This window comes from Oppia nitens, unplaced genomic scaffold (assembly GCF_028296485.1).
Source record: "Oppia nitens isolate AA-2021 unplaced genomic scaffold, nextdenovo-longstitch-racon4-pilon3 scaffold1_pilon_pilon_pilon, whole genome shotgun sequence".
Classification (NCBI taxonomy): domain Eukaryota; kingdom Metazoa; phylum Arthropoda; class Arachnida; order Sarcoptiformes; family Oppiidae; genus Oppia; species Oppia nitens.
In genome coordinates, this window is record NW_026533199.1 from 8,338,228 (window position 1) to 8,365,519 (window position 27,292).

Sequence of the window (27,292 nt, forward strand, 5' to 3'; positions counted from 1 at the left end):
TCTGAATATAATAACATTTTAAAAAATAAATAAAGTAAAACCCGTGAGATTTAACACAATTTTATAAAAAAAAATTGCCATCATTTTTGTTATGAATTTTTATAAGTTATTTATATTTTTATTGATAAAATATTAAACAAATAAGATTTAAAAATATATTATATATTCTTGTTTTAAATGTTTATTTTAAATATTAACTACAAATAAAAGAGGAAAATATTATTTACAATAAACAATATTTTATTGTATACTTCATTTCCACAAACTTTTATTTTTTATATTATATTCTTAATGTTATGTATTAAACTGTATTTTTTAAACTATTATATTACATATTATCAATATATATACTGTATATATGATCAGCAAATTGTATATTAACTTATTAGTTATCAATTATATTTATTTGACAAAAAAAATATTTAATATAAATATAGTCAATATAATAATGTTATATATATATATAATATCATATATTATTAAAAGATATGTGAATAACAATTCCCATTTGCGTGACATATATTCCGTCAGCAAAGACATCATTACATAACAGCTCACTGTTTGTTGGATTGTATAGCAAACGGTGAAAGTAGTGAATCGCCATCAATAGCAGTGGTGACCCCCGTTATGTGGGTGGCTCTACCCGAGGCCAAGAACTCGACGGTTCTGGCGATCTCTTGTGGTTCACCCAAACGTTTCAATGGATAGTGAAGTAGTTTATCATCTTCTGACTTATCTTCTTCACAACAAACACTTCTCGACACTTTTGGTCGCAAAAATGATGGACTGAATCACATTTAATTATAATATATACATAAAAATTTATATATTTCTCTATAAGTATTGGATGTAAATGTGGTATTATTACAAAATACATAGATTAAAAAAATAAATAAACTAAATTGATACACAACTAATCAGTTATTTTATGTTATAATTTATAATATGTTTTACACGATTTGAATTTATTATATAAAATGTTAACTATAGTAATATATTGTCTAGTATTTATTGGTTGAAGTATACCATTGTATATTATACATTATAATACATTTATGATCTCAATATCAATAAATAAAACAAATGTAAAAATTTAATAAAAATTTAATTATATAAAATCTATTATATTTGTTTAAATGGTGACTATACTTTAAATGACAAAAATAATATAACGTCACTATTAATCATTAATGAATAAACTGTATTTATTACTGCATTTTGTATATGTAATTTTTACTATATGATAAAACTATTTAATCTACTAATTTATGTGTATTATTATACCACTTTTAATTGTAAATATAGATGAGATTGAAAATTAAAATTTTACAAATATTTTATATAGAATTGATATAAAATATCGCATAATTGAATAATAGATATTTAAATTTTACGAATTTGGCATAAAATAAAATAAAATAATAGTTGTATACTGTATTATACAAAACATTTGAAGTTAAACTTAATAAATAATTGAACAATTTTTTCAAAATATGTATTTTATATCTTTTAGATATAATACAAGTTTGTAATCCAATTTCATTTCCTTTGCGGACTATATTTCTTTATAAACTTTTGACAACTTTTTTTCACAACTTATTATTTTTATATATAAATCGATATAAAATCATATTAAACATATCTAATACTATATTATTTATTTTATAAAGTGTTAGAAAATAAAATTGAAATGATTTTTATAGTTATGACTTACTTAACAGCATTTACTCGAATCCCTTTGTGTTTTAGGTCGAGTGCCAGACATTTGGTCATCATATCTAACGACGCTTTGCTCATACAATATAATGAATAGTCAGTAACCTGTTTAACAAAAAAGATGACAAAATGGTTTACCGGTCACTGAATTTGTGATATAACTGATTGACTGACATATTGGATGTCACCGATAGTCGTCAAACTACTTACTGGATTACTGGCCGCACGACTCGATATGTTAACAATACAACCATTGGTTAACTCCAAGTGTGGTATTGATAGCTGACTGAAACAACAAAAATCGATAAATTAATAACTTTTTATACAAATGTACCAAAATTGTTACGAATCAATGATTTCTCTATTTTATAATTATATACTTTAGTTATAATAGTATTTAAATACTATTTTAAAAAACTACTGGTAATGATATAAAATTATTGTCTGTATAAATAATATAATACCTAAGCAAAAAAGTTGACCGCACGTTGACATGCATGATGTGGTCGAAAATATAAGCCGATTTAGGGTCATCTACTTTACTCATACCACTAACATTGGCATTGTTTATAAGTACATCCAATTGACCAAACTCTTCAATTGTCCGACGAATAAGACGCCGACATTCACAGTCTTTGGTAAGATCTGCTACCACTTCAATCACCTGTTGTTTTCATATAATTTTGATTAATTTATTTTTAAAAATGTTTTTTAGTATTATATTTTATTGGTAAGTAGAAATTTATTTTTGATTAGTTATATTTTATTCAATAATATGCATTATTTAAAATTTTTTGTCATTTTAATAATTATATTTTAGATTAATTTTGTCACATAATTGAGAACTACGGAAATATTGGTTCTGTCATATGATTTATTTTTTAATATCATTTTTTATAATTTGTTCAATAAATATCTTATAAATGAAATTCAAAGCTATAGTATATACTATAGTAATAGTCTATTTTTGAATCATTAAATATTTAAAAAGTAATATATTTATATAGGATATGAATAAAATAGTGAACTAATATATTTATGATATGTAATCACAATGAAAGTTCAATTGAATGGACAGACATAAGCGCATACATACCTCAGCACATCTGGTGGCCACATATCTGCACTGTTGGGCCACTCGTCGTATTCGACATATGTTCCGACCCGTGACCACAACATTAGCGCCCAATTGTGAAAAATGAATGGCTATTACGGCTCCGATACCCGAACTCGAGCCTTAAACATAATAAAGATATCGCATAGTATTGAAAGACTATATATGAAAGACTAATTAATGATAAAATTTTAAAATTACATACCAGTGACTAAAACTACTTTCCTGTAAAAAGACATTTTCTTGTCATACAATTTTAGAAACACTTGTATTATACGACAAAATTCATAAACTCATTCAAAATTATAAATTTAACTCAAGTATTGCCAATTGAAATGAAATAAACAAATGAAATATTCTAATATTTTGTTCAAGTTTTGCATTTGTGCACAACTTTTATACTAAATTTAGTGATAATATTGTATCGATTGACAGTCAATCATATAATAATATATTCATAAAAAATATACAAAATTAATAGCATTCAAAAAGACGAGACAAACTCTGATAGCATTTTATGCTATTTAGACAATCAATAATTTTTGTTTAATTATAAAAATTATGTTATAATTTATATAATAAATATTAAGCCAAATATACCGACAAAAATATCTGTTTTGATTTTGACATTGAACTGAAACGCTTGGCAGACAATGTATACGTCAATCACTATAATATGTATGTTAGTAGATATATATCAATAAAAATACTTGTATTTGAACCATACAAAAATTATTTAACTGAAAAATTTAATAAATATTTTAAATAGATTATCTAAAATCCAATTTTTGGGTCTCAATATATTGACTCTAATGACGTAAAGTCTATATTGAAAACAAATCTTATGACACAATACTTCATATAATCATATTTTTATAAAATTAGTTTAATGTTCACAAAATAAGATAATAATTTTAATTAATTAAATTACATAAATAATGAATATGTTAACAATAATATTTTTAAAACAATATTGCATAATATTAATAGTTTTCTTTATAATTATCCAATAAGAGGCAGAACTTGTTTGGGTATAGTCATGGCTGGCCATACAATGGCAATGACACACCAGGCAACTGCTCGTCCCTGAGATAGACCGACAAATTGTAGGGCAACGGCGCAGACGGCTATTATTAGACCGAGAATTATGGCCAGAGATAAGTCCATCAAAATACTGAAAAATTTGTCGGACATTATATCACTGATCACTTGTCCTATAGATGTTCTCAATTGGTTTACAATAATAGCTCTTCGCCTAAATATATCAAATACCCTCAGTTCCCGATTAAAGCTACCAATCCTTGACTCTAAACAAACACACCGTTATGTTTTAATATACAGTATATATAATTGCAATTAAATTTATATTAAATAAACAATAAAATACCTAATTTAGATATTACTGGAATAATTGAATAATTTCGTTGAGCAACTCTGTTGAGCAGTTTTGTCAGATTTTTGCCATTATTTAAGTAATTGTATTTTGGGGTAAATTTATTTAACGGAATTATTTTACAATTGTTGAATTCATCATATGTTATGACTGAACTTAACACTATAATAACAATCAAAAAACAATATATACAAATACAAAATTTAGGTAAAAAATAATTTTAAATATTATTACCTGGTTTATCAAAAATAATTTTATAACAGTAAAATATGATTAACAAATTATAAAACATATTGAAAATTTTTTAATTTTTGTACTTAAAAAATTTTTAACACAAAATAAATTTATAAATCATTTCATATGATAACAAATTATTCACAATAAACAAAACATTTAGAAATTTAAATATTAAATCAAGACTAGCATCGAGTGATTCGATGCTTTTAAAGACAACAAATAATGAATTATTTGAAAAATAGATATAAATCTAGAGATCACTTGCGACTAACTATTTGATATTTTTTTCAGATGTTTCTCACATGAAAATAGATTTTCAAAGTTCACTGATTTTGATTGTCATAATAATATATATTATCATATGTGTAAAAAAACAATACATTATATAATCTATTATTGCTATAACTATGAAATGGTGTGAAATCATCCAAAAATGAATTTTTATGTCTGTATTTATAAAAGTTATTTTTATTGTAAATTACAATTTTAATATTGCAATATTTCACACATTATTCAAGGAAATTGTTAAAAATTATAAAAAATGTCACAAATTCTATCATATAAGTGACATAAATTTGTTTTCATACAAATAAATAAATCAATATTTAAATTTTATTTTATAAAAATCTAATTGACATTTTTATAAAAATAATAAGCTCCATTTCAAATTGTTATAATAAAAATATGATTTAATGTGCATTCAATAATTCTAATATAAATATTTCCTATAAATATCTAAAAATATTTAGAAACTATTATTAGCAAAGTATAATAAAATTCACATTACGATTACTTTTTTATAAACATTAAGTAAAATTTTTAAATTTTGTTAAGTTATTATACAAATATAATAAAATGATATGTATAAAATGTGCCATAAATAATTATTATGATTGTTTGTTGTCTTAATTTTATATAAAAAAATATTAATAAATTATGTAAAATATAATTATTATAAAAAAATTGAGAAAATAAGTCAAAACGAGTTTCTTCTGTTGTTTGTAATAGATGTCAAACTCTTGTTGTCATTAAATGTCAGAAAATCACAATTAGTTGGCTTTTTGAAGATCAGTGCCAACGACTCAATGGTATTCTTACCCTTAATTTGGATGTCCATGAGTTGAGATAAGGTTTTATGCAAATCACTGGCAATTGTTTCCAATTGAATGATACGAGAGGTCAGTATAACTTTGGATTCGTTAAGTGATCTGAGATTGTTGTTGACAGACGCCTGAACTGATGTCAGCCGTGACTGCATGTGTTTGACTCGTCCCAAGACATCCGCGTGTCCGGAGGCGTACTGTTCCAACACATCCTTAATGTCGTACGGCTTGAGTGCGGTATTAAACTTCTTGCGTGCGATAAAATACTTGACGACTCGTATGAATCTAATGGCAGATCTTTCCTGAAATGTCAACGGCTTGTCATGAATTCGTAAGTGTGGTTTCCACGTGACTTTAGACATGGAGTTTTCACTGGACACATAGCATCTCCACGTGCATTGAATTAATTTGGCTGTTAATCAAATTAAATGTAATTAAAAAAAATATATTTAAAAAAAATATATTTTAGTCTTTGAGATAAACAAATTTATATTTTAAGTGCATAGCAATAAAATATATAATTTTTAATGTCTTTATTTTTGATGTGTTATCTCATTAATTACATTACATTACATTACCTGCCGGTTCTCTACGTTTACCCATTTGGCGGACGCGTTGCTGTTCCTGCACCTAAATTATACATTTGATTACATTATTTGATTAAATATTTTATGTTTTCATTAATATTTATCTAATGCATAGTTTTAATATTTTTATTACATTTACTCTTAAAATTTAAATAATTAATGCAAATCATATTAAAATTAAATCATATTTTTAAAAATATATTATAAGTACAAATTTAATAGTATACTAATAATAGATATTACTAATACATTAAAAAAATATTTTATTGAATATAATGCTAATACCTTAAGAGCGAGTCCGGTACCTAAAATACCGGCCGGTAAGGCAAATATAGATACACCGATCACAATAGAAATTGAAGCCAAAAATTTACCCACAGGTGTAATGGGTGTCATATCTCCATAACTATTGTTTAGAAAAAATAAAATTTATATACATATAATTTACATAATTAACAAAATATTATTTTACTATTTTATTATCTGAATATATTACTAATAATATTAGATAAAATGCTTACCCGACTGTGCAAAGTGTGACGACCGCCCACCACATGGAGGCAGCGATACTATTGAACTGCGGATTAACATCTTTTTCAACAAAATAGATGACAAACGAGACGAAGAGCAGCGCCAGAAATCCCATATATGTAGTAATGGCTAAATGCTCTCTTTGTTGCCAAACAACAGATGACATGACAGGCCACGGACGGAACCGATGCTCCAAACGAAGCATTTGAAACACTTGAAAGAAACGAAAGCCACGGAAGTAGACAAACATTGTCTGCCGTTTGGTGTCAATCAATAAGACAATACATGACGTAATTATAACCAATATATCAATTATGCGAAATGGATTGCGAAGACTTTCATAAGAAATTGGTTTCAATTAATATAAAAAGTTTATTCAAATTAATATTAGATTTATTATTTACAAACGTAATGTTCCTCTCCAGCCTTGATCTGTATGTAATGATTAGTATAAATTAATTATTAATAATTAATTAAAAAATAGTTAATCAAACAAATCATTTACAATGTGATATACAGGAAGCGCTCCACAATCTGGCCATAAATTCTGCGCTGAAAAGTATGGCCACCAAACTGTCCATATATTTGAGTGCATTTGTTGCTGAAGATTCATAGACTGTACACAAAAGATAGAAATTTGTTTTCTCTCATAATTTATGATTAATTTTGTAATTATTTAATGATTACCAGAAACTGTTGAGAAGACAGTCAATACTAGACATACAAAAACGATAAATGAAACGAAAATATGGTATGAAATGGCAGTTCTTCCTTGAGGTCGGTTTAAGAAGTTATAGACATCAAACTTTTCCTTATAAAATGCGGTATCATTTCGTGATCGGCTCCATGGTATGGGTCGACCTAATATAGACAGTCTTATGGCTGGTTTCTTATGGCGATTGAATGCAGAGTTATTTGAATAGAGTCTACATATTAATGACTTTTTGCGATTTAATGGTAATTTGATTTGTGATTCAATATCTTTAACATTCACTCCTTTCTTATCGATGTCTAAATATGTATTGTTTAACGAATGGCTAAGAATTTGGCACTTTTTCGGTGATAATATAATGTCAGACAGTGTTTCATCCAATTCATTGATCGCATTGTTTTCATTACTTATATTCAGATTATTATTTGCATAAATTGTTGTCATATAACTAGTGGTTATATTATTGAAATGATTGCTATAATTAACACAAATATCCGTACATTCATCACAAGTGGCGTTTGAATCCATCGTTAAGTCTTCGTCTTCACGCTCTTCACAAAAACTATAAGACTCTACACTCGACTCATAATCAGGTGATTCCTGAGCTGGTGTTGTCACTACTGGTGAGCAATGGATTGAATCCATAATTAAAATAACCCACAAATCTGATAACGAAGAGACAGACAGACAGGTATTACTTAAGGTATATATGAATACTTTAATACAGTTTTTCTGGCTTTAAATATCCAGAATATCATTAAATTTTTTCACAAATTATTTGTAAACTTTTTGTCAGTTTTCTAAAAACAGGATTTTTTGAATACTTTAAATTAAAACAAAACACTATTTTTTAAAAATGATAATAAAATAAAATTAATTTATTAATTTTGACAAATATTCTACAGGAGATTCATTTGTTGCTAAATTTATGTGATTTTTAAAAAAAAAAATTCAAATAAAAAATTGTTTTAAATTATTTTTGTCAACATTTTAAGTTAAATACTTGATTTGTTTTCAAACATTATTATTGCTTTAGACTCTTCACTGTATTTGTCAAAGAGATTCATATCATTTTTAATGGAAAAATGTTAGTAAAAAAGTCTTTTTAATGATTTGTTTACTCACATCCTATTAAATCACAAGTTTTTAAGGAAATCACTGTTCATTACATATACATATTATGTAAATTTTCTCAAACATTTAATAAATTACAATTTAATATAATAATTGAAATTTTTAAAATAAAAATATTTTTTTAAAAATAAAGTTCATTCATGATTTGGCAATCATTTTTATATCAACATATAAAATATAAATTTTAAAATATTTATAACAAATTTCTCTACACTTGTAGTTGAATTTTTTTTTTAAATAATTGATTTAAAATGTTAACACTTGCTATGTTTGCATACAAAGAGTAATTTCTCTCATTTACGTAAATGTATGTAAAACACAACCATAACGTGAAATACCACATAATCAACATATTATATGAAAAAAATTCAATATTAAAACTTTATAATCATAATAATTAACGTTATATATCAAAATTATTTAAATGAAGGACATGTAAGCCATAAGTCTTTTGTTTGCTCATAAATTTGCGGCTTTTTAATCATTATTTTACATTTTAAATAATTATTAAAATCATTTAATGTACATTAAATAAGTTAAGTTAATTTTTTTATAAAATAATAATGTAGCTCATAATGAGCAATGTTAGAGTAATTTTTAAATTTGCGTAAATATACATTTTGTAGGTAAAGGTTTCGTTATTGATAAGATATTGATTATATTTTTAATGATAGTTTAGTTGAGAATAGCTATTAAATATAATAATATAAAATTTATATATACTGTTATGCTAATTTAAATATTAATCATATTTTATATTTGAAATGAATATACAGTATGTAGATTTTGAAAAATAATAACACAAAATGATATCAATGTATGCAAATAAGTTGCTTTTTATATTTATTATTATATTTAGTAAATATATTAATCATAACTTATAATGTGAATTTAATTATTTGTTTGATATAAATAGTTCACAGTTAGAAATAAATACAAATCCTTATAATATAAAGTATACCTCCCATTATAATCAAAAATTATTTTATTTAATAACTGTAATATTGATCCGATTGATTTAAAATTTAATATATATGTGTAAAATTATATTATATATTAAAATATATCAATTAAAATATTAATTTCAAAAATTTCCTTAACCGCACCTGCTACTTTACTGTATTGTATATTAAAACTAAGCAAAACAATAATTGTAATGTTTTTAAATTACAAAAATTTCTAAACTCAACATTTCTTAGAAATAAAATGTATTTATCACTAATTAGACTATTAATAAAATTTGAAAACTAAATTATGTTAATTTTATAATTAATTAACATTAAATTAATAATCTGTATTTTACGTGTATATAAATAGTATTATTATCAGGGTTGGAAAAATACAAGGTTTTCAATTTTGGCTTTGTAAATTACAGTAAAATACAATGTACTGGATGTATTTTACAATTATAGAAAAATTACATTAACAATGATAAAATATTTATTTTTTAAATATTATTTTTTTATTAAAATTATTATTATTACATAATTTCAATATCATTATTAGAATCGTTGTTTTCTAAAACTATTAAAAATTAATATTAATTATTTTATTAATATATTTCAATACCAGAATTAAATTGAATAGTTAATTTCAAAATTTTTTTAAATAAAAAAATAATTATTATTACAAAACATGTGTTTGTTTGTGAATTTTTGTTACTAGGTGGCGCTACATTTTTTTGTAAGCCAAAATTGTTATGTAATTTACATTGTATTATACTGTATAATACGCTTTGTATTATACATACACTTTGTCTTTGCCAACACTAATTATTATTATATGGTAGTTAATAAATAACTTCAAATAATAGAAATATAAATACCAGGGTTAAGCAAGTTTTTTTTGTCTGAGGGTTACTGAGTGGGGTATAGTCTACACCGTATAGACTTTTATTATATTTTTATAAATTAAAAAAATAAGGGTTGAGATGTCAATTGATAATTCCTTATAAATTTCCAAAGTTTTCTTAGGCGCCGGAATTTCGAGAGAGGGTTCAATTTCTCTGCTTTTTAAAATTTTGCCAAAAAGTCTGGACAATAAAATCTCAAAAATCCTGGTCTCTTGAGAGGTAAGATGGCCTTACCCCCCCCCCAACCCCACCCCCAATCTTAACCCTAATAAATACATATTTATATTTATAAATTTACATTTTTGTTTTACAGTATTACCATAGATTGACTGACATATCAATTATAGTGTGAGGAATCAATTTTAGAAAATTTAAACTTTAGATATTCCCATATAATATGAGGCGCACAACAAATGTTTTTATATTTTCTTTCAAAATACTATTTAATTTTAATTACATGATTTAAAAATTATAATTATTAACATTTTACAATAGTATTTATAAAATTAATAATTATTTATATGATTTTCACAAATTAAATAAATGACGTTAAATATACAAATTAATTCATATTTATTACGGATGTCAGTGAATATGCGATAATAAGGTAAATATGAATATATACTTAAATTATAATTTATAAAATAACATTATTTTTCCAAAAAATGTTATTAAATAGTACTTACTTTACATTTTAATGAGTGATTAGATGACAAACGTTACTAATCCCGGATTTTCTTTGAGATAATTAGCAAATTAAGCATTTATTTTGTGGTTAAAATAGAGACAAACTTTTTATTAATATATAAACGACAATTAAATGCTAAATAAATTTAAGTTTGAATATTTGGTGTTTTCAGTTAGATATTCAAATGTTGATTGACTGCTAATATTAATTGATAAACACAATTGCATATATACTGTATGATAAATATAAGTGTTATATTACAAATTTTAAATAAACATTACTCTATCAAATTTATAGTGATTTATTAAAAATAAATTAAATCAATAGTTTGCATTCATTGGTCATTACAGTATATGTAAATATATAATACATCTATACTTTAGAGACAACCAATATTAAGGACAGATTTATTGAGGACTTAATAAACTTAATAATATTTAGAAGGTCTGAGGGAAGGCTTTGTAATAAATAAAATGTAATCAAAATATTTTAAATTTTGATTTTTGTTTGTATTTAATCATTAGTGTCCACAGTGTTGTTAATTATTGAATAAAATGTAGTTTTTGTTTTAAATATCATTACATATCGTTAACCATAAACATCCAAATCAACCCTAATTGTGTTGTATATACTGTTACTGTATGTAATCAGATATCACTTATTAAATAAACATTTGATTAGTCATTATACTTATTAAATATTATTTTAACTAATCTGATAACTTATTTAAAATATAATAAAATTATTTATAGAAATGTTATTTCAAGTAATTACATAAATATAGTGGTAATTAAATGATTAAATTTTATGATACTACTAGACAGATATAATTATTGTGCACAATTATTATTTTAAAATAAATCAATGATTAAATAAAGTTATTTTTTAATAGGAAAGTACAATATTTAATTTGTTACAACAATTTCTTAATAAATTGACAAAAACAATGTAAAAGTTAATCACTTAATAATAATTTTATAATATAACTTACTTCAAAATAACAATAATTTGATTATCTAATAAAAATTAATGTATTGAATTTATTTATTTAATAAACTGTGTATCAATTAGAAATGTGTAAATGAAAATTTCTTATAAATTTTTAAAACAAATTTTATATAAATTATGGGATCTCCTAATAAAGCAATTCTAATGAATAATAATAATCCTTTATTTTTATACAAATGATGTTAATATATATTTACTAGAATTAATATAACTTAATAATATTTATTTGTTTTATTAGTTTTTGCGATTTTTTTATAACTCATTATCTTTAGAATAGATATTCAAAAAATATGTGATAAAATGTATTAATTGTGTTAACATTGAATATCAGTTAACTTATTATTAATAAGGGGTGGTTCACATTTTACGTTCGCATTCGAGGGGGGATTGGCCAAAGCGAACTTTTGCGAACGCGTAGGAGGGGAGGGTAGAAAATTTAAAAATGTTTCTTAACGAATCATTTTGATAATATTTTATTTCTTAGTGGTGGTGGGGGAGGTAGTGGTTATGGACATGCTAACGTAATTTTCTTAAATGATTACATGCGAACAATTGCGAACATAGGGGAGGGAGGGGTCACGATTTCTTTAAAAAGTGCGAACGTAATATGTGAATGGTCCCTAATTACAATGTATTATTACAAGATAACAAATATCAAGATAACCAAATTAACATACGATTACATTAAATAGAATTTATTATTATAATAATATTAAATATATATATATAATAATACTAATACAGTATATTTTTCTTTGTTATGATAATTATTTAAATTATGCTTTTAATTATAATTATAAATATGTGTTCAAATTTTTATTTGAAATTTAATATTATATTAATATAAATAAATATTAAATTAATTTAATTATTATTATTTTTTATGATAAAAATATTTAAAGTTACCGGTAGTTTTTATTATAGTACTGTATACTACTGTATATATTATATTTATATGACAATTACGATTTTTATTGGTTTAAATATTTATTTAATGTAATTACAAAAATTAATTTATAATCATAGCATAACTAATAAATAATTTCAAGTTAAAGTTCAAATTCATAATTTACATTTATTAATATCATTATTATTGTATCGCAAATGATTTATTTGATATCGCTTTTTCAGACATTATACTGTATAATATTGTGTACACTGTATATCATAGTATAATATTTTGTAAATCATTAAAATATAAAAAAATCAATGTCTAACATAAGTGGTTTGCTTTAATAACATTTGCAAAACACTTTAAATTCAAATTAAAACTTTGATTATTAATAGTTATAATTTATATTTTGACGCAATTGAATAATATCTTAAATATTTATTTTTTTAAATATATAAATATATAATATTAATTATGTTGAAATTATATTACGTTGAAATATTAATCTATTAAATAATAATTAGATGATTATAGTAGAGTATAGTTTTATTTAATAAAAATATTAGAGTTGACACATAGTGTATGAATTTTAGTTATATCCAATTATTTTAAGGTTTAGAAGTTTTAATAGTTGTCTCATTTTTGTTTCACAAAATAAATACGGCATATAATGATATAAATTTAAATATACTTTTAAATTGTCTAATTTATAGTTTAGTTTAATAATTAAAGTCATCTTTTAAGAAACATAAGATTGAGAAATCATTATCCTATCCATAGTAACACATTCTAAAACTATTTACTAAAATAATAAATTATATTAATTTTATTAAATAAATAATTTTATATTATCAAATATCTTATTAACTAACATTGACTAACATTATATATATTTTTATAAATTTTAAATAAAAGCAAAATTCTTGTATAAATTATTTTTTTCACTAAATTAATTTTTAATGAGAATACTCTGAAACAATAATAAGAGTACATTTTTATTACATTTTCTCATTTTGTTAATCTCCCGGTTCTTTGTAAACATTATTCATAAATATTTAAATCAAATCACTGGTTAATACAAATTCAAAGGTTATTTAAACATTTTTGTTATAATAATAATGTCTAAAAATTTAAATATAGATTTTCTCTCATAAACTCAATAAATAAATCGTGTTTTTGAACAAAACAAAAATATTGTAATATATTTGCAATTCATGTGTTAGTGAATTGTTTACATTTGTTTCGATAACTAATGGACTGACTATGATATCAACAGTTGGGTAACTCTTAATTAAACCAAACTTATTCAAAGCTATATCTCTCTCTCTCTCTCTCTCTCTCTTTCTTTCTCTCTCTCTCTCTTATTTGCATAATATTAACGCCAATTTAGTGTTAAATAAAATTTACTATAATATTTGTATTCATCAAATTTAATGCACAAATATTGATTGGAAAGACTTAGTTTAAATAAAATTAACATTTCATAGAAATTCATTACAATTTAAATATTCAATATTATGCAATAAAAATGTTTTTTTTAAGTATAATTAATTTTTATATAATACATAAAATAAATTTAGATGAAATAGAACATTTATAAATATTTTATTATTTTAGAAATTATTTTTTTAAATATTAATAAATGAAATTTGCATTACATATATTGTTTATTGTGTTTAAATGCTATTATATGTTTTCAATTTCTACACATTTATTTTGATTTAAAATTTAAATAAATGTGTTTAAAGTTTCATAATTTAATCACACAGTGTTAACTAATAGCTGTTTCACTGGGAATTGTTTAATATGTTTTACATAAATATTTTATTTAAAAATATTTATTTAACAAATAAAACGGTATATTATATTTTGTTTTGTTGAATGCTTCCTACATATTGATATAATACACTATTTACTATTATACAGTTGTGTCAAACTAAACATTAATATTATAAAAAGTATTTATTTAGCAAAGAATCACTTTATATTTTATATAAATATATATATATTTTTAAAATAACACTCTATTTTAAAAATGTTTTTTAATAATTTAAAGATTAGTTTATGTGATAGTGTGAAAAGTTATGAGTATTTTCAAATGTTAACACTAAACTTTATGGTATAAGAAAATTACTCTAAATAATTTTTATATTATTATAAGTTATAATTTATAGCTTTATTTGTTAATTTATATTACAGGTAAGATGTTCATAGATTTGTAATCAACTTTAATGAAACTAAGAGTGTTTACTTGTATTAAATATTTAATATAAGTATTTCATTGCTTTTTGTAATAATGCAAATAAGATATATATTCAGTCATTTAGTTAATTAATTGCATAGATTTGGTTTTTATTGCTATTTTTGATAATTTTATAAAATTAAGTTTGAATTAATAATTTAAGATTTATTGTTAGATTAAAAAAATATTTGTCAAATTATTTGTTTCTAAAGTAACAAATATTATAGAATATTTCAAAGTAATTTATCAGCACTTAATTTACGAGAATTTACATTATTATTAACATTTAGAATGTGATAACTATTATGACAAACACAGCAATCAAACTAAATGTCCACTACTTTATCAAAAATAAATGCATAGCTTTTAACTGAATAAATATTTATCAAATCAATTGAATAGTTGACAAAAATTATGTGTCAAAATACTTTATATTCAATTGAAAATATTATCAATTTTTAAAAAAATGTTTTAATTATATATAAATGTAAATTAAATTAATTAAATTATAAATTATTTATCTTACATGTTATGCAGTTATTATAATATATTAAATAATAATAAAAAAATAATTGTTTAATAAAGTATGAAATTTTATATTTTTATAATGTATTCAATGTACGTTTAATGATAATACAAGTTTAAAATAAAAAAGGTAACTAAATTAATTTTTTAATAACTACTTATTGTAAACTGTATCTAATAAATAAATAATTAAAATGTTTTGAAAATATAATTTTTAATATAAATTTTTAATTATTTAATTATTTTTGATAAAATATTAAATATAAACAACAAATTTTATAATAAAAGAGACATAATCATATTATAATAAATAAATAATATGTAAATTAAAATTAAAGAAAAATCTTATAATAAACAAATATATTGTATTTTTTATATTTAATACTAAAAATTATGCTTTTTATAAATTATCTTCTCGTAAATTATTTGAGTTTTATATTGAAGCGAATATAGACATCATATTTTGTTTTAATTAATTATATTTTAATCTTTTTTTTCTTAACTTATTTTGAAACTAATTGTAGACCTATTTTATGCCTAATTTTGTGGTTTTAAACCATTTCTTTTAAATTGTTGATCGATTTGATTTGATTTGTCAATTCTTACCTTTTCTTATTAGTCATCATTTGTTGGTCTTATACCGACCCACACAACCTAAGTGACCGATTGATCAGGACTTTACAAATCCCATTAGATCTATTAACTTATCCCTAACCACAACAATATATATAATTTTAAGTAAATAAATATTTTTATATATCATTGTTTGTTAATGATTAACAAATATTGAATCTATAAAACTAATATAAAGTTGCTTTTATTTATAATACAATAGTAATTACATGCCATTAATATATTATATTTTAAAGAGTTATTTAAAAAAATATAATTATTAAAATAAATTTTGTGACAATTATAAAATAGTTAATGAAAACAAACTTTTGAAGATTAAATTTGAAGAATTATATTATTATATATTATATTTAGATAATATTAACTCTAGACTTATTATATTTTATTTATATAAAATTATTTTTATCTATATTTAAATAATATTATATATATAAAGCTCTATTAGTCTTAACTATTGTTAATATTGTTATTTTAAATTTTAGTTTAATAAATGTTAATACCATTACATTTATTTTGTTTTATTTTAACAATAATATTCAAAATATGCTTCTGTTTTATTTTATTGATAAAAATAAAGTATTAATCAAATTATATCTAATAAAAGTAAAATAATAGAAAACATAACTTAAAGACTGCTCTCAGCCGTGAGTTTTAATTTTTTAAACTGATTTTAATCTAACGTCAAAATTTGACTCAAAAAATCTGATAAAATATATTACTATAAATTAAAAATTTAGATAATAAACAAATTAAATATCTAAATTTAATTAGAAAAATTGACTTTTAAAGAAAAATATTTTAAAAATTAATATTATAAATTAATAATGAAATTTAATCATTAAAACATAATAAAACAAAAATGACTAATTAATTTGTTTAATTTCAAATGATTATAAAATAAAAATAAAATACTCATAACTAATGAGTATATTTGTGTATAAGCTATGAATTGTGAAATAAATAATAATATACCTTATTATACATAATAATTAACAATTATTTATAAACAAAGCACATTACACATCAAGTGCTATATATTTGATTATCTGTTATTAATAAAAAATAATATTAAGTATAATAATCCAAATAATATTTTATCATAAAATAGATATACTGTATATAAGACAATTAAATCGACAGCCAATGAGTAGAAATGATTGGACGCATCAATACATGACGTGGGCTCAGGGATGCCATGCCTAACAAGTGGGTTGAATAGAAAGAGAGAGAGAGAGAGAGAGAGAGAGAGAGAGAGAGAGAGAGAGAGAGAGAGAGAGAGAGAGAGAGCACTGTTTGTTCAATAATATTCTTGAGCGCAAAATTCTGTACAATAATTCCCAATCTTTTTATATATAAAACTATATTTTCTTTTCTCATCTCATTTTCTTCGATAACTCTTATCTTATATTAAGTGACCATTTAGTGAACAACCAATTGATTAGCACTTATATTAAAAATAGTTATTATCTTAAGTGTTTTAGTTATTGTTTTATTTTGTCATTTACATTTACATTTACATTTACATTTCAATTTAATAATTAAAATTAATTAATCCATTAATTAACTACAAAAGTTTGTTTAATTTGTTTAAACAAATCAGAATAACTTTAAATATGATGTCTAAGTCGTGTAAAAGCGTTTGTCATCCAAGAAATGTTGTCTCCATAGCTCTACTGAGTCTTTCATTTATATTTTTATCGTTAATAACTATTATTTCATCCGAAACTATTGCAAAAGTACCCGATTTTGAATCCAATACCGGATTGAATAACATTTATAGAAGCAGTGAATCCAATGTTATTCATAAAAATCCTTTGAGAAATAAGTGAGTAATAATAATATATATAATTTATATATTTAATAATTTTAAGCAAATTTTTTAATATGTTAAACATTTTCTCATAATATTGAAATTTCTAATAGAAAACATACAAATTTTAATTTAAATAATAATTATTATTTTGTTTTGTTTATGTTGTTTAATTTTTATAATTACTTTAATTAATTTGACTTAATCACAATACCGGTATATCTAAAATATATTTGAATATATTAATAAAATTAATAACAAAAAGTCATTAAAGCAAATAATACTAAAAAAATCAATAATAAATGAAGATTTATACATATATGTATTATTAAAATTTTATATTATACAATATAATTGATAGATTAATTAATTTTATTATTTGTTATTATAGTGACAATATGTTTTATACAATACAATTAATAAAATAGTGTTGCTATTTTATATAAAAAATACACTTAACTTTAATTGTTAATCAAAAGTGAACCAAAAATAAGTTAGAAAATTAAAAAAATAATATAAAGAATTTGAAAAATATGGGATATTTTAAAGAAATGAATGAATTGTTTGAAACTGTGACTCGAAATCATAACTTAAGCTGAAAATACTTTTTTTTTGTAAAAATTGAATAACAATTGCTTTTTAATAGAGAGTCAATTGTAAAAAATAAATGTAAAGAAAATAATCTTAAAATCCTATTCAAAGTGTGATTTATTTTTTAAAAGTATAACTAAACGAACTCTAGTTTAAAACATTTTGTTAGTCATATAATAGTTTATTATTACGAAAAATTACTATAGATTTATAACGTGAACCATATGTTTGCATTGGATAACAATTTACATAAGTTTCTAATTTAATACCATTTGATTAGATATAATTTGTTATGAAAAAATACTTTAAATATAAATGTTATTATTTTTAGTTATATCAAATTTAACACCAATTGATTGATTACGTTTCTATGACTATTAGATATTATGTCAAAATATGCGACAAATTATTTTATGGAAAAAACATAATAATATGACATCTAAGGGATATACATATATTATATATACTATATAGACTAAATATATTATTTTATTGAAACTTGAGTTACTTTTTTACTGTAATATAAAAAAATATTTTTTATCTAATTATAATTATAAAAATAAAATAAGATTTTTATTAGGTGTGTTTACCATTTGTTTGATGAAATACATTAATTTAATAACTTTTTAAATAATTAATCCATGTTTTGTTGTCTCACCTAATCTCGTACTAATGAAATACTATAATAATTATAAACAATTTTTATTGAAAAGTAAAAATAATGTTTAGATTAAATTCATGCTTAAAATATTGTATAATATTTGTATTATTTTTATGAATGAATTCATTATATTATTTATTATCAATTATTTTATAAGACTAATGATAGAAATTAATATCATTCACAATAATATTATTGTTAGATACTGTATATTATTATCAATTACATTACATGAATCATCAAAATATGCATTATATGGTTAAACGTTGGAAAAATCATTTGATTGTTATTTTATTATTTGATTGTTAGTATTAAGTAAATCACAACAAGTGAATGATTTAAAAAATAAAATAATTAATATAATAATGCTATATAATTGTATTGCGTCAAAATTATTAACATTATCTTTCAAAAATTTACTACAATTTGTTAAACTTGCTTAAAAATCATTAAACTTATAATATAGTTCATTATATTTGTATACCGGTATTTTATAATGTACAATATATTAGTGTTATATCATTTAATAACATTGTGAAATATGATGATAACATTAAATTTTATATTAATTTTGTTTTATTAATTTTATTGTTTTCATTTGTTGAGAAGACATTATTATATAATACATATGACATTACTTTTAATTTTTTATTCAATTGTTTAGATTTATATATTAGTATCGATTAAATGATTAGTTATAAGTTTATAAGTATATTTTAGTATTATACAGATTATAGTTTAATGTAATAATTTAAATTAAAACAAGTTATTAATATACGGTAATATTAATATAAAAATTTAGTAATCAATAAGTTAGTTATAATTTACAATATACTGTATATACATTTTTAGTGTTATTTGTTTTAAATCAAAATTTTGAGAGTTATTTACATATACTACATTTACAGTTATTAATCATCTATCATATAAATTATAAAATAACAAATTATTATTCAATTATTTTGAAAAAAATAATTAAATATTTTATTAATAATAAATTATAGTAAAAAAATATAGTGTATTATTAATATTTATTGTAAAATAAACAACACACATAAATATACACAAAATACAAAATATAAATATATTTAAAAATAATAAAATGCAAACTAATAATATTAGCAAACTTATTTAATTATAGTTTGGCAAATTTGAGGGGAATTTTATCAAAAAGGGCTAATATTAGGTATTTACGTAACGTTTTGGACGCTTTGGACACTAAATTGGAAAAATTTCAGTAAGTTTTGTCATATTTATTATTTATAATAAATTTTATATTCTATTAGTTTTATAATTATTGACATTTAAATATTGTATTTTCATATAACAAAATATAGTAAAACTAATTTTTTATATTTAGTAATAATTCACATTAAAAATCATTTATTGTTTAAAGATTGGTGTAATTAACTGTTTTAGCAGTCAGTTTACACTATATTACAAACAAACATTAGACTATATTATATTTATAATAAAACATATGCGAAAATTATATACAATTTTACTTACTTTATTAAAATATATTATATTAATATTTTATGTTATATTATTAAAATTCTATATATTTAAAAATATAGCATAATAATATTAATTAATAAAAAAGTTATGTTATAATAATTAGCAATAAACACAACAATTTTATTATTTTTTCAAATAATTTGATTAATCTATTTGTCTAATAATAACTACAAATAAATGCATGTTTTAAGTATTAATAATAATTATTATTTGTTTAGAATTTTTTAATAGAAATTACACCAAAAAAAACATTACATAACTAACAAACAAAACATACAATTCAATTCATATTAATTATAATAACTTAAATTTTCAAATAATTATTATAACATTTCTAAATCAGTTTTTTTTATAACATTATTTATTATATATAGTCGTTCAGCACTTGATGACGCATTTTGATGTATTTTTATAAATAAAATTATATATTATTTATTGGTTTTTATATTTTAATGAAGTAGACATACTGATTTAATAAATAAACTAAAATTAAAAAATAAATTAGTTTAATAAATATTAATTTAATTGTTAAAATACTTTTTCATGCAAGTTTTTGTAACACCATTTTTGAATAAAAAATATTTGAATTATATATTAATTGTAATAAATTATACCAATATATATAATTCAAATATTTTTTATTCAAAAATGGTGTTACAAAAACTTGCATGAAAAAGTATTTTAACAATTAAATTAATATTTATTTACTAATTTATTTTTTAAATTTTATTAAAGTTTATTTATTAAATCAGTATGTCTACTACAGTAAACTATAAAAATCAATAAATAATTAATAATTTTAGTTATAAAAATACATCAAAATGGGCCATCAAGTGCTGAACGACATACAGTATTATTATGAAACAAATATTACAATTGTTATTTATTAAAAAATCATAAAATAATTTTTACATTTAATAATAATATCACATGAGATTAGTTTAAATATGAAAAAATAGGATTTTTATAATATTAAATTGTAAAAGAAAAATATTTATATAGTTTAGTTAAAATTATTTTTTAACTTATCAATGAGTTTATTATTCAACTTATCAATACAAAAAATATTTTTTAAATTGTCAATACTGAAAAATAATAAAATTTTTTAGATTTTCATATTATTATTATCAAATATGGCATTTAATTTACATATACAATATAGTTATTTAATTTATAGTTTATCAATTCTGTATTGGTGTCAAAACTATAAACATTACAATATTTCTTATTAGTAATTTTAGCCATTATTATAGAGGAATTATATATAGTGTATATTATATATTACATAATTGGCATATTTTTTGTTGTCTATAATATTACTAAAGTTCTTAAATTAGTATATTTTATCAAAGGATATTTAAATATACCTTATGATTATAAAAATAATAAAATAAAATTTTAATATTATTTATTATAAACATAAATTATATATATAATTGTTAGACACAATATATTAACTAATTATATTTTTAAGTTTGAAAGTTATATTAAAAATAATATATATATATAACTTATTATTATTATATTTATATTATGTATTAAATATATTTACTATTATTATCTAACTTTATATATTATTTGAAATATTTAAAGATCAATAAAACTTTTATAAAAAAAAATCGATAATCTTTTTATGAAAGTTTTACAAATTTATATTAGTAATTTCTTTTACTATTTCAATAACATAAATTGTTTTTATAATTTTTATAAATATTATTGATAATTATTTTAAGTTAATTTAATTTTGAATAACAATATTTGTTTTATCAAATTTTATATAATACAGTATTATAAACTAAAAAATATTTTTTCTTTAGTTAATAAATTTAACAAAATACAAATTGGGTTTAAGTTAAGTTAATATGTAAGACAAGTTTAACAATCATTTTTAGACATTAATTTATTCCTGAATTAACGATTTTTAATTTTAATTGCAAGAAAAATACAAACATAATAATAAATATAATCTAATTAATAACTAATTTAGAGTTAAAATAAGATTTAGAGGGTTTAACTTTAATTAATGCAATTAACAAAAACACTTAACACTTGACTATTTTTAAAAATGGACAAAATATAAGTTACCCAATCATTTAAATATAAAAAGATATAATATGGAAATGTTAATGTTATAGAAAAAATACAATTTTTACAAAATATTAATCATCTATAATTGAAATCAATGATTATAATATTTACTATGCTTTAAACAGACAAATCTGTTTTTATAATAATAAGATAATTAAATAAATGTTTACTTATTATATGAGTAAATATAAAACATTTTTCTTTATTTTTCAAAGATAAAACTAATTTAACATAAAAAATAATATCAAATAGTATCAAAATTTATGATTTAGTTGAATACTTTATCTATATTATATATATATAACATCTATTTCAAATTAAATAATGTCAAAAACAAAGAAAAAATGTAAAATTCAAAAGATTTTAATATATATTTCTAAATTACAAAATATAAATACTACTCTATATATATACAATTTAATAACTTTTTTAAATAATTTAACTTAATTTTATTTTTAATTAATATAATAATAAATAATAATAAATATTTGATATTATTTTATAAAGAAAGTTAATATTATTTAAGAATTTAAAATTAAATATTTAGATTAGTTTTAATATTAATTGAAACTAATTTTTAATAGATAAGATATAATAATTTATTTTAAAGTATTAATGTTATTTGTTATATAAAACTTTATTAATTTATAAATTAATTTAACATAATATTATGTTTAATTTTATAGATTATTTAATTATCAATTTATAAAGATTCTCAATAGTATTGTTTGATACAAATAATAATATGCAATAGCAATCAAAATAAATTAGTTTTACTTAATATAGTGTAATCAACCATTTATGATGTCATATAATTAGTGTTGGCAAAAAAGAGAAATTTCTAGAAAGTTTCTAAAAAAATTTCTATCTATGGGATCCCCATGGTTAATTTTGTTTTCTTGATATTTGTTAACTTGCTTTTACATTGTTTTTACAATTAATAATTATATATAAGTATTAGTATTTTAATTATTAAAATACTGTAAAAAATTTATTTATTTAAATATATTAAACTATGATCTTTAATCTATGATTATGATCATTAAAAATGATGAAATCCCAAAATTGAAATTACATGAAACTATAATTATGATAATAAATGTAATTATTTGTTAGTGAACTTGTATTTTCAAAGTTTTTACTAATGAAAAGTAAGAGAAGGTTAGTGTTAAGTAGTATTTGAAAAATAAAAATTTTTACATTTTATTTACGTCTGTAAGAATTATTCAAAGTTTATCATAATTTCATTACAATTAGACCCACACTCATAAAATCGGTTTCTTGAACATTTATTCAAAGTGATATTGAGGCAAGCTTTTACCAGAATAATTATACATTCACATTATTTTTACATATTTTTAGTTTTGTTAAAATTTTAAGAATAATATTAGGTGAACTATTCAAATTGCCGAATATACATTTTTGGAAGACCTAATTTTGTTCTTCTGCCACCGCTTACGACAAGTGATCCGACAGAATATTTTCTTTCGTTTGAGTTAAAGGATAGTATATTTAATCTTAATGTCTAAAAAATAATTTAAAATTTTTTTTAAGATAGACTTTCTCACTATATAACGAACCCACTAATATATATATTATAATGATGAATAAAATTTTACAAAACTGATTATTATTAAATAATTATAATTATTTATTTATATAGGTATACCATATATGTATAGTATTACGTCTCATTAATATAGTATTATAATATCTATATATATGGGATCCCATAGATACAGTTAAATTTCTATAGAAATTTATTCCTGAGAAAGTTTCTAAAAACTTTCTCAGGGAAATTTATTAGAAACTTTCTATTTGCCAATCTCTACATATAATATATATGTATCATAATTAATTTTCGACAACAATTTGTTTGCTGATTAACATATGATTTATTTTGCTATATTTACACTTATATTTATAACATATATTTTATATTTGATAAATTTCATTATAATTTATGATTATTTTATAGATCTAATTAATTAACAAGATTTTAACGCAAACCCATATTTTAATATTGTTTGTTGGCTTATTTATCGGCTATTATTACAATATTTGATAATTAAATAATATATAATATTTACTATATTATAATAGACATAAACTTACTTTATATTATAGAGATTAATAGACAAAAATCAAATTAAAAGACCTTAACATTGATTCTCAATTTCATTACTAACCGGTACTCAAAACATAATTTGATTAAACATTATATTCAATATTTGCTTAATATTTATTACTTAATAATAAACTTTATATATTACGTAATCAAAATTGTTTTAGTAGTTATTATTTTTGATTAGATAAAGAGTAAATCTAATTTTATAAATATTAAATTGATGATAAAACAATATCTTAAGTTATAAGTTATAATTTTTACTTTTAACTATATTTGATATATAATAAACTTTTTAAAAGATTGAAATTATTATACTAAACTATATTTTAGTTATTGTTTATTTATTTTTAGAATTTACTTATTATTTTTTTAATATTATAATTAAATTTTATTTACATAGCATTTTATATTCTATACATTAAAGTATAGCCTTTGCTTTAGACAATATAAGGAAAAATCAAATATAAATTTGCATTATTTCAAACTAAAATATTAAAACTATATGTTTTATTATAACTTATTAGCTTATAATAATAATAATATTTTATATATAAATATGTAAATTATCAATTGTTTTTTTTATAGATGTTAATTTTGGATATGTTATTGTAAAATATTACTAAAAATATACTAAATTATTGAACAAATTATGAATTGATTGAATATATAAAAACATTATTGTTTTTATGTGAAGTTATGAACTAATGATTTGTTTAATAGGAAGAGAAACTGTTATATAAACGCCGGAATGAACCATAACTGCGATTTTAAAGATCTGATATCAGCTCTGAACGCCCGGCGCTTCTGGGAGTCAACACATTCACCCGGCAGACGAAAGAGACATACTTTGAGCCCTAAATTTGTGAAAAGTTTATTCAAAAAACCAACACTTTTCACAACACTTCCTAACTCTCAATAAATTTAATTTTGTTTCTTTTAATTCATTAATTTTGTTTTGTTTTCACACTATTAAACCAAATGTTAGACCGATATACGTATGAATAGTGATATCAATTGTTATAATTATTAATTTTTACAATAATATTTATTGTTTGGATATATTTTATGCATTACTAAAAATAACAGTGTTTTTTAACTAATGTCGTTTATTTGTAGTGCTATACAGTATATAGTTTAGTGTAGTGTTGTCCTATTAATTAAACAAAGTTTATATATAATTTATATATTGAATATATTATTATAAAATTTATTAAAAACAAAATTGTTTAAATATATTCATTTTCATCAATTAATATTCAATCATCATTTGGTCCAAAATTTTGCTTAAATTACAAACAATAATTTGGATAAACTCTAATAATATATATAATTATATATAATAAAAGTGAGTTTATATTTATAAATTACATTAATTTTTTTATTTCTATGATTTTCTAGAGATTCTATACTTAGAGATGTTAGACAAAAGCGAGTGCCTGAATGCCTATCAGGTTTGCCCGGAGCTGATTGCGATAATAATCAGATGGGACTCGAGAGTCTCGGACAGGGATACTTACGACCCGGTGGTAGAAACCCCGGTCGTTAGGCATCATATTATTTAAAACTAAAACATAATATTCAAATAAAATAATACTAACAAACAATATTATAAGCATAATAAGATAATCATTATATAATCGACTCAATATTTTTTTGTAAGAATGTGTTTAATTAATTAAATATATTTGAAAAGAGAATGAATGCGTGAATATATGCTTATTATATAAATTATTTATATAGCTTTGCATTTACAGTATATACACTAAATACTGTATACAGTATATCAATGAGTAATATATAAGTGATCTTTTTATATAATACTAAATAGCTTTATTGGGCCGACTATAAAATATTTAAAGCATGAATACAATCTATGACCCGCTGCTGATAGGTTTGGCACTGCTTTTGAGTATAATTTAATGTTTTGCAAAAAAACTGATTTATTATTTTAAATAAGAATTCTAATAAAATACATATTTTTATTTAATTAAATATTTTTAATTGCCTTCAAGTCATGCATCGCATGAAAGGCTAAAATATGCGATAAATATAAACAAAATTCTTTTAATTGAACTAATTTATAGTAAAATAATGTCATTAATAATATAATTTGTTAAAATAAATTGTTT

The 27,292-nt window shown here is 20.5% G+C and overlaps 3 protein-coding genes across 4 annotated transcripts; 1 reads left to right on the plus strand and 2 right to left on the minus strand.

Moving 5' to 3' along the window:
- Positions 1-508: 508 nt before the first annotated feature.
- On the minus strand, positions 509-3,172 carry LOC128952404 (uncharacterized oxidoreductase TM_0325-like). Its single transcript, XM_054297799.1, has 6 exons — positions 3,036-3,172; positions 2,813-2,952; positions 2,181-2,380; positions 1,927-2,002; positions 1,715-1,821; positions 509-786 (listed from the first exon to the last, which is right to left on the minus strand). The coding sequence occupies exons 1-6, from the start codon at positions 3,067-3,069 to the stop codon at positions 555-557; spliced, it is 789 nt and encodes a 262-aa protein (XP_054153774.1). The 5' UTR covers positions 3,070-3,172; the 3' UTR covers positions 509-554.
- Positions 3,173-5,342: 2,170 nt separating this feature from the next.
- Positions 5,343-11,264, minus strand: LOC128951874 (potassium voltage-gated channel subfamily KQT member 5-like). Of its 2 annotated transcripts, none has more exons than XM_054297162.1 (9): positions 11,066-11,264; positions 7,369-8,058; positions 7,187-7,297; positions 7,086-7,113; positions 6,672-7,016; positions 6,436-6,556; positions 6,142-6,193; positions 5,559-5,975; positions 5,343-5,478 (listed from the first exon to the last, which is right to left on the minus strand). In XM_054297162.1, the coding sequence occupies exons 2-9, from the start codon at positions 8,036-8,038 to the stop codon at positions 5,387-5,389; spliced, it is 1,836 nt and encodes a 611-aa protein (XP_054153137.1). In that variant the 5' UTR covers positions 8,039-8,058; positions 11,066-11,264; the 3' UTR covers positions 5,343-5,386. The 2 variants fall into 2 exon arrangements, with proteins under 2 accessions (XP_054153137.1, XP_054153138.1); XM_054297163.1 differs by lacking the exon at positions 11,066-11,264 and adding an exon at positions 8,519-8,566.
- Positions 11,265-17,983: 6,719 nt separating this feature from the next.
- On the plus strand, positions 17,984-26,205 carry LOC128966523 (uncharacterized). The gene is made up of 3 exons (XM_054313373.1): positions 17,984-18,192; positions 20,571-20,666; positions 25,884-26,205. The coding sequence occupies exons 1-3, from the start codon at positions 17,984-17,986 to the stop codon at positions 26,080-26,082; spliced, it is 504 nt and encodes a 167-aa protein (XP_054169348.1). The 3' UTR covers positions 26,083-26,205.
- Positions 26,206-27,292: the final 1,087 nt, after the last annotated feature.

Excerpts from the sequence above, each read along its gene's own strand:
- LOC128951874 (XM_054297162.1), bottom strand. The coding sequence starts at position 8,038 with ATGGATTCAATCCATTGCTCACCAGTAGTGACAACACCAGCTCAGGAA. Across the intron at positions 7,298-7,368 it reads TGTCTTCTCAACAGTTTCTG|TCTATGAATCTTCAGCAACA; the intron begins GTAATCATTAAA and ends TTTTGTGTACAG. Across the intron at positions 5,479-5,558 it reads CATGGACATCCAAATTAAGG|AGTTTGACATCTATTACAAA; the intron begins GTAAGAATACCA and ends AATGACAACAAG.
- LOC128952404 (XM_054297799.1), bottom strand. The coding sequence starts at position 3,069 with ATGTCTTTTTACAGGAAAGTAGTTTTAGTCACTG. Across the intron at positions 2,003-2,180 it reads CGGTCAACTTTTTTGCTTAG|TCAGCTATCAATACCACACT; the intron begins GTATTATATTAT and ends TTGTTGTTTCAG. Across the intron at positions 1,822-1,926 it reads GTCGTGCGGCCAGTAATCCA|GTTACTGACTATTCATTATA; the intron begins GTAAGTAGTTTG and ends TTTGTTAAACAG.
- LOC128966523 (XM_054313373.1), top strand. The coding sequence starts at position 17,984 with ATGTCTAAGTCGTGTAAAAGCGTTTGTCATCCAAGAAATGTTGTCTCC. Across the intron at positions 18,193-20,570 it reads AAAAATCCTTTGAGAAATAA|TTTGGCAAATTTGAGGGGAA; the intron begins GTGAGTAATAAT and ends ATTTAATTATAG. Across the intron at positions 20,667-25,883 it reads ACTAAATTGGAAAAATTTCA|GAAGAGAAACTGTTATATAA; the intron begins GTAAGTTTTGTC and ends TTTGTTTAATAG.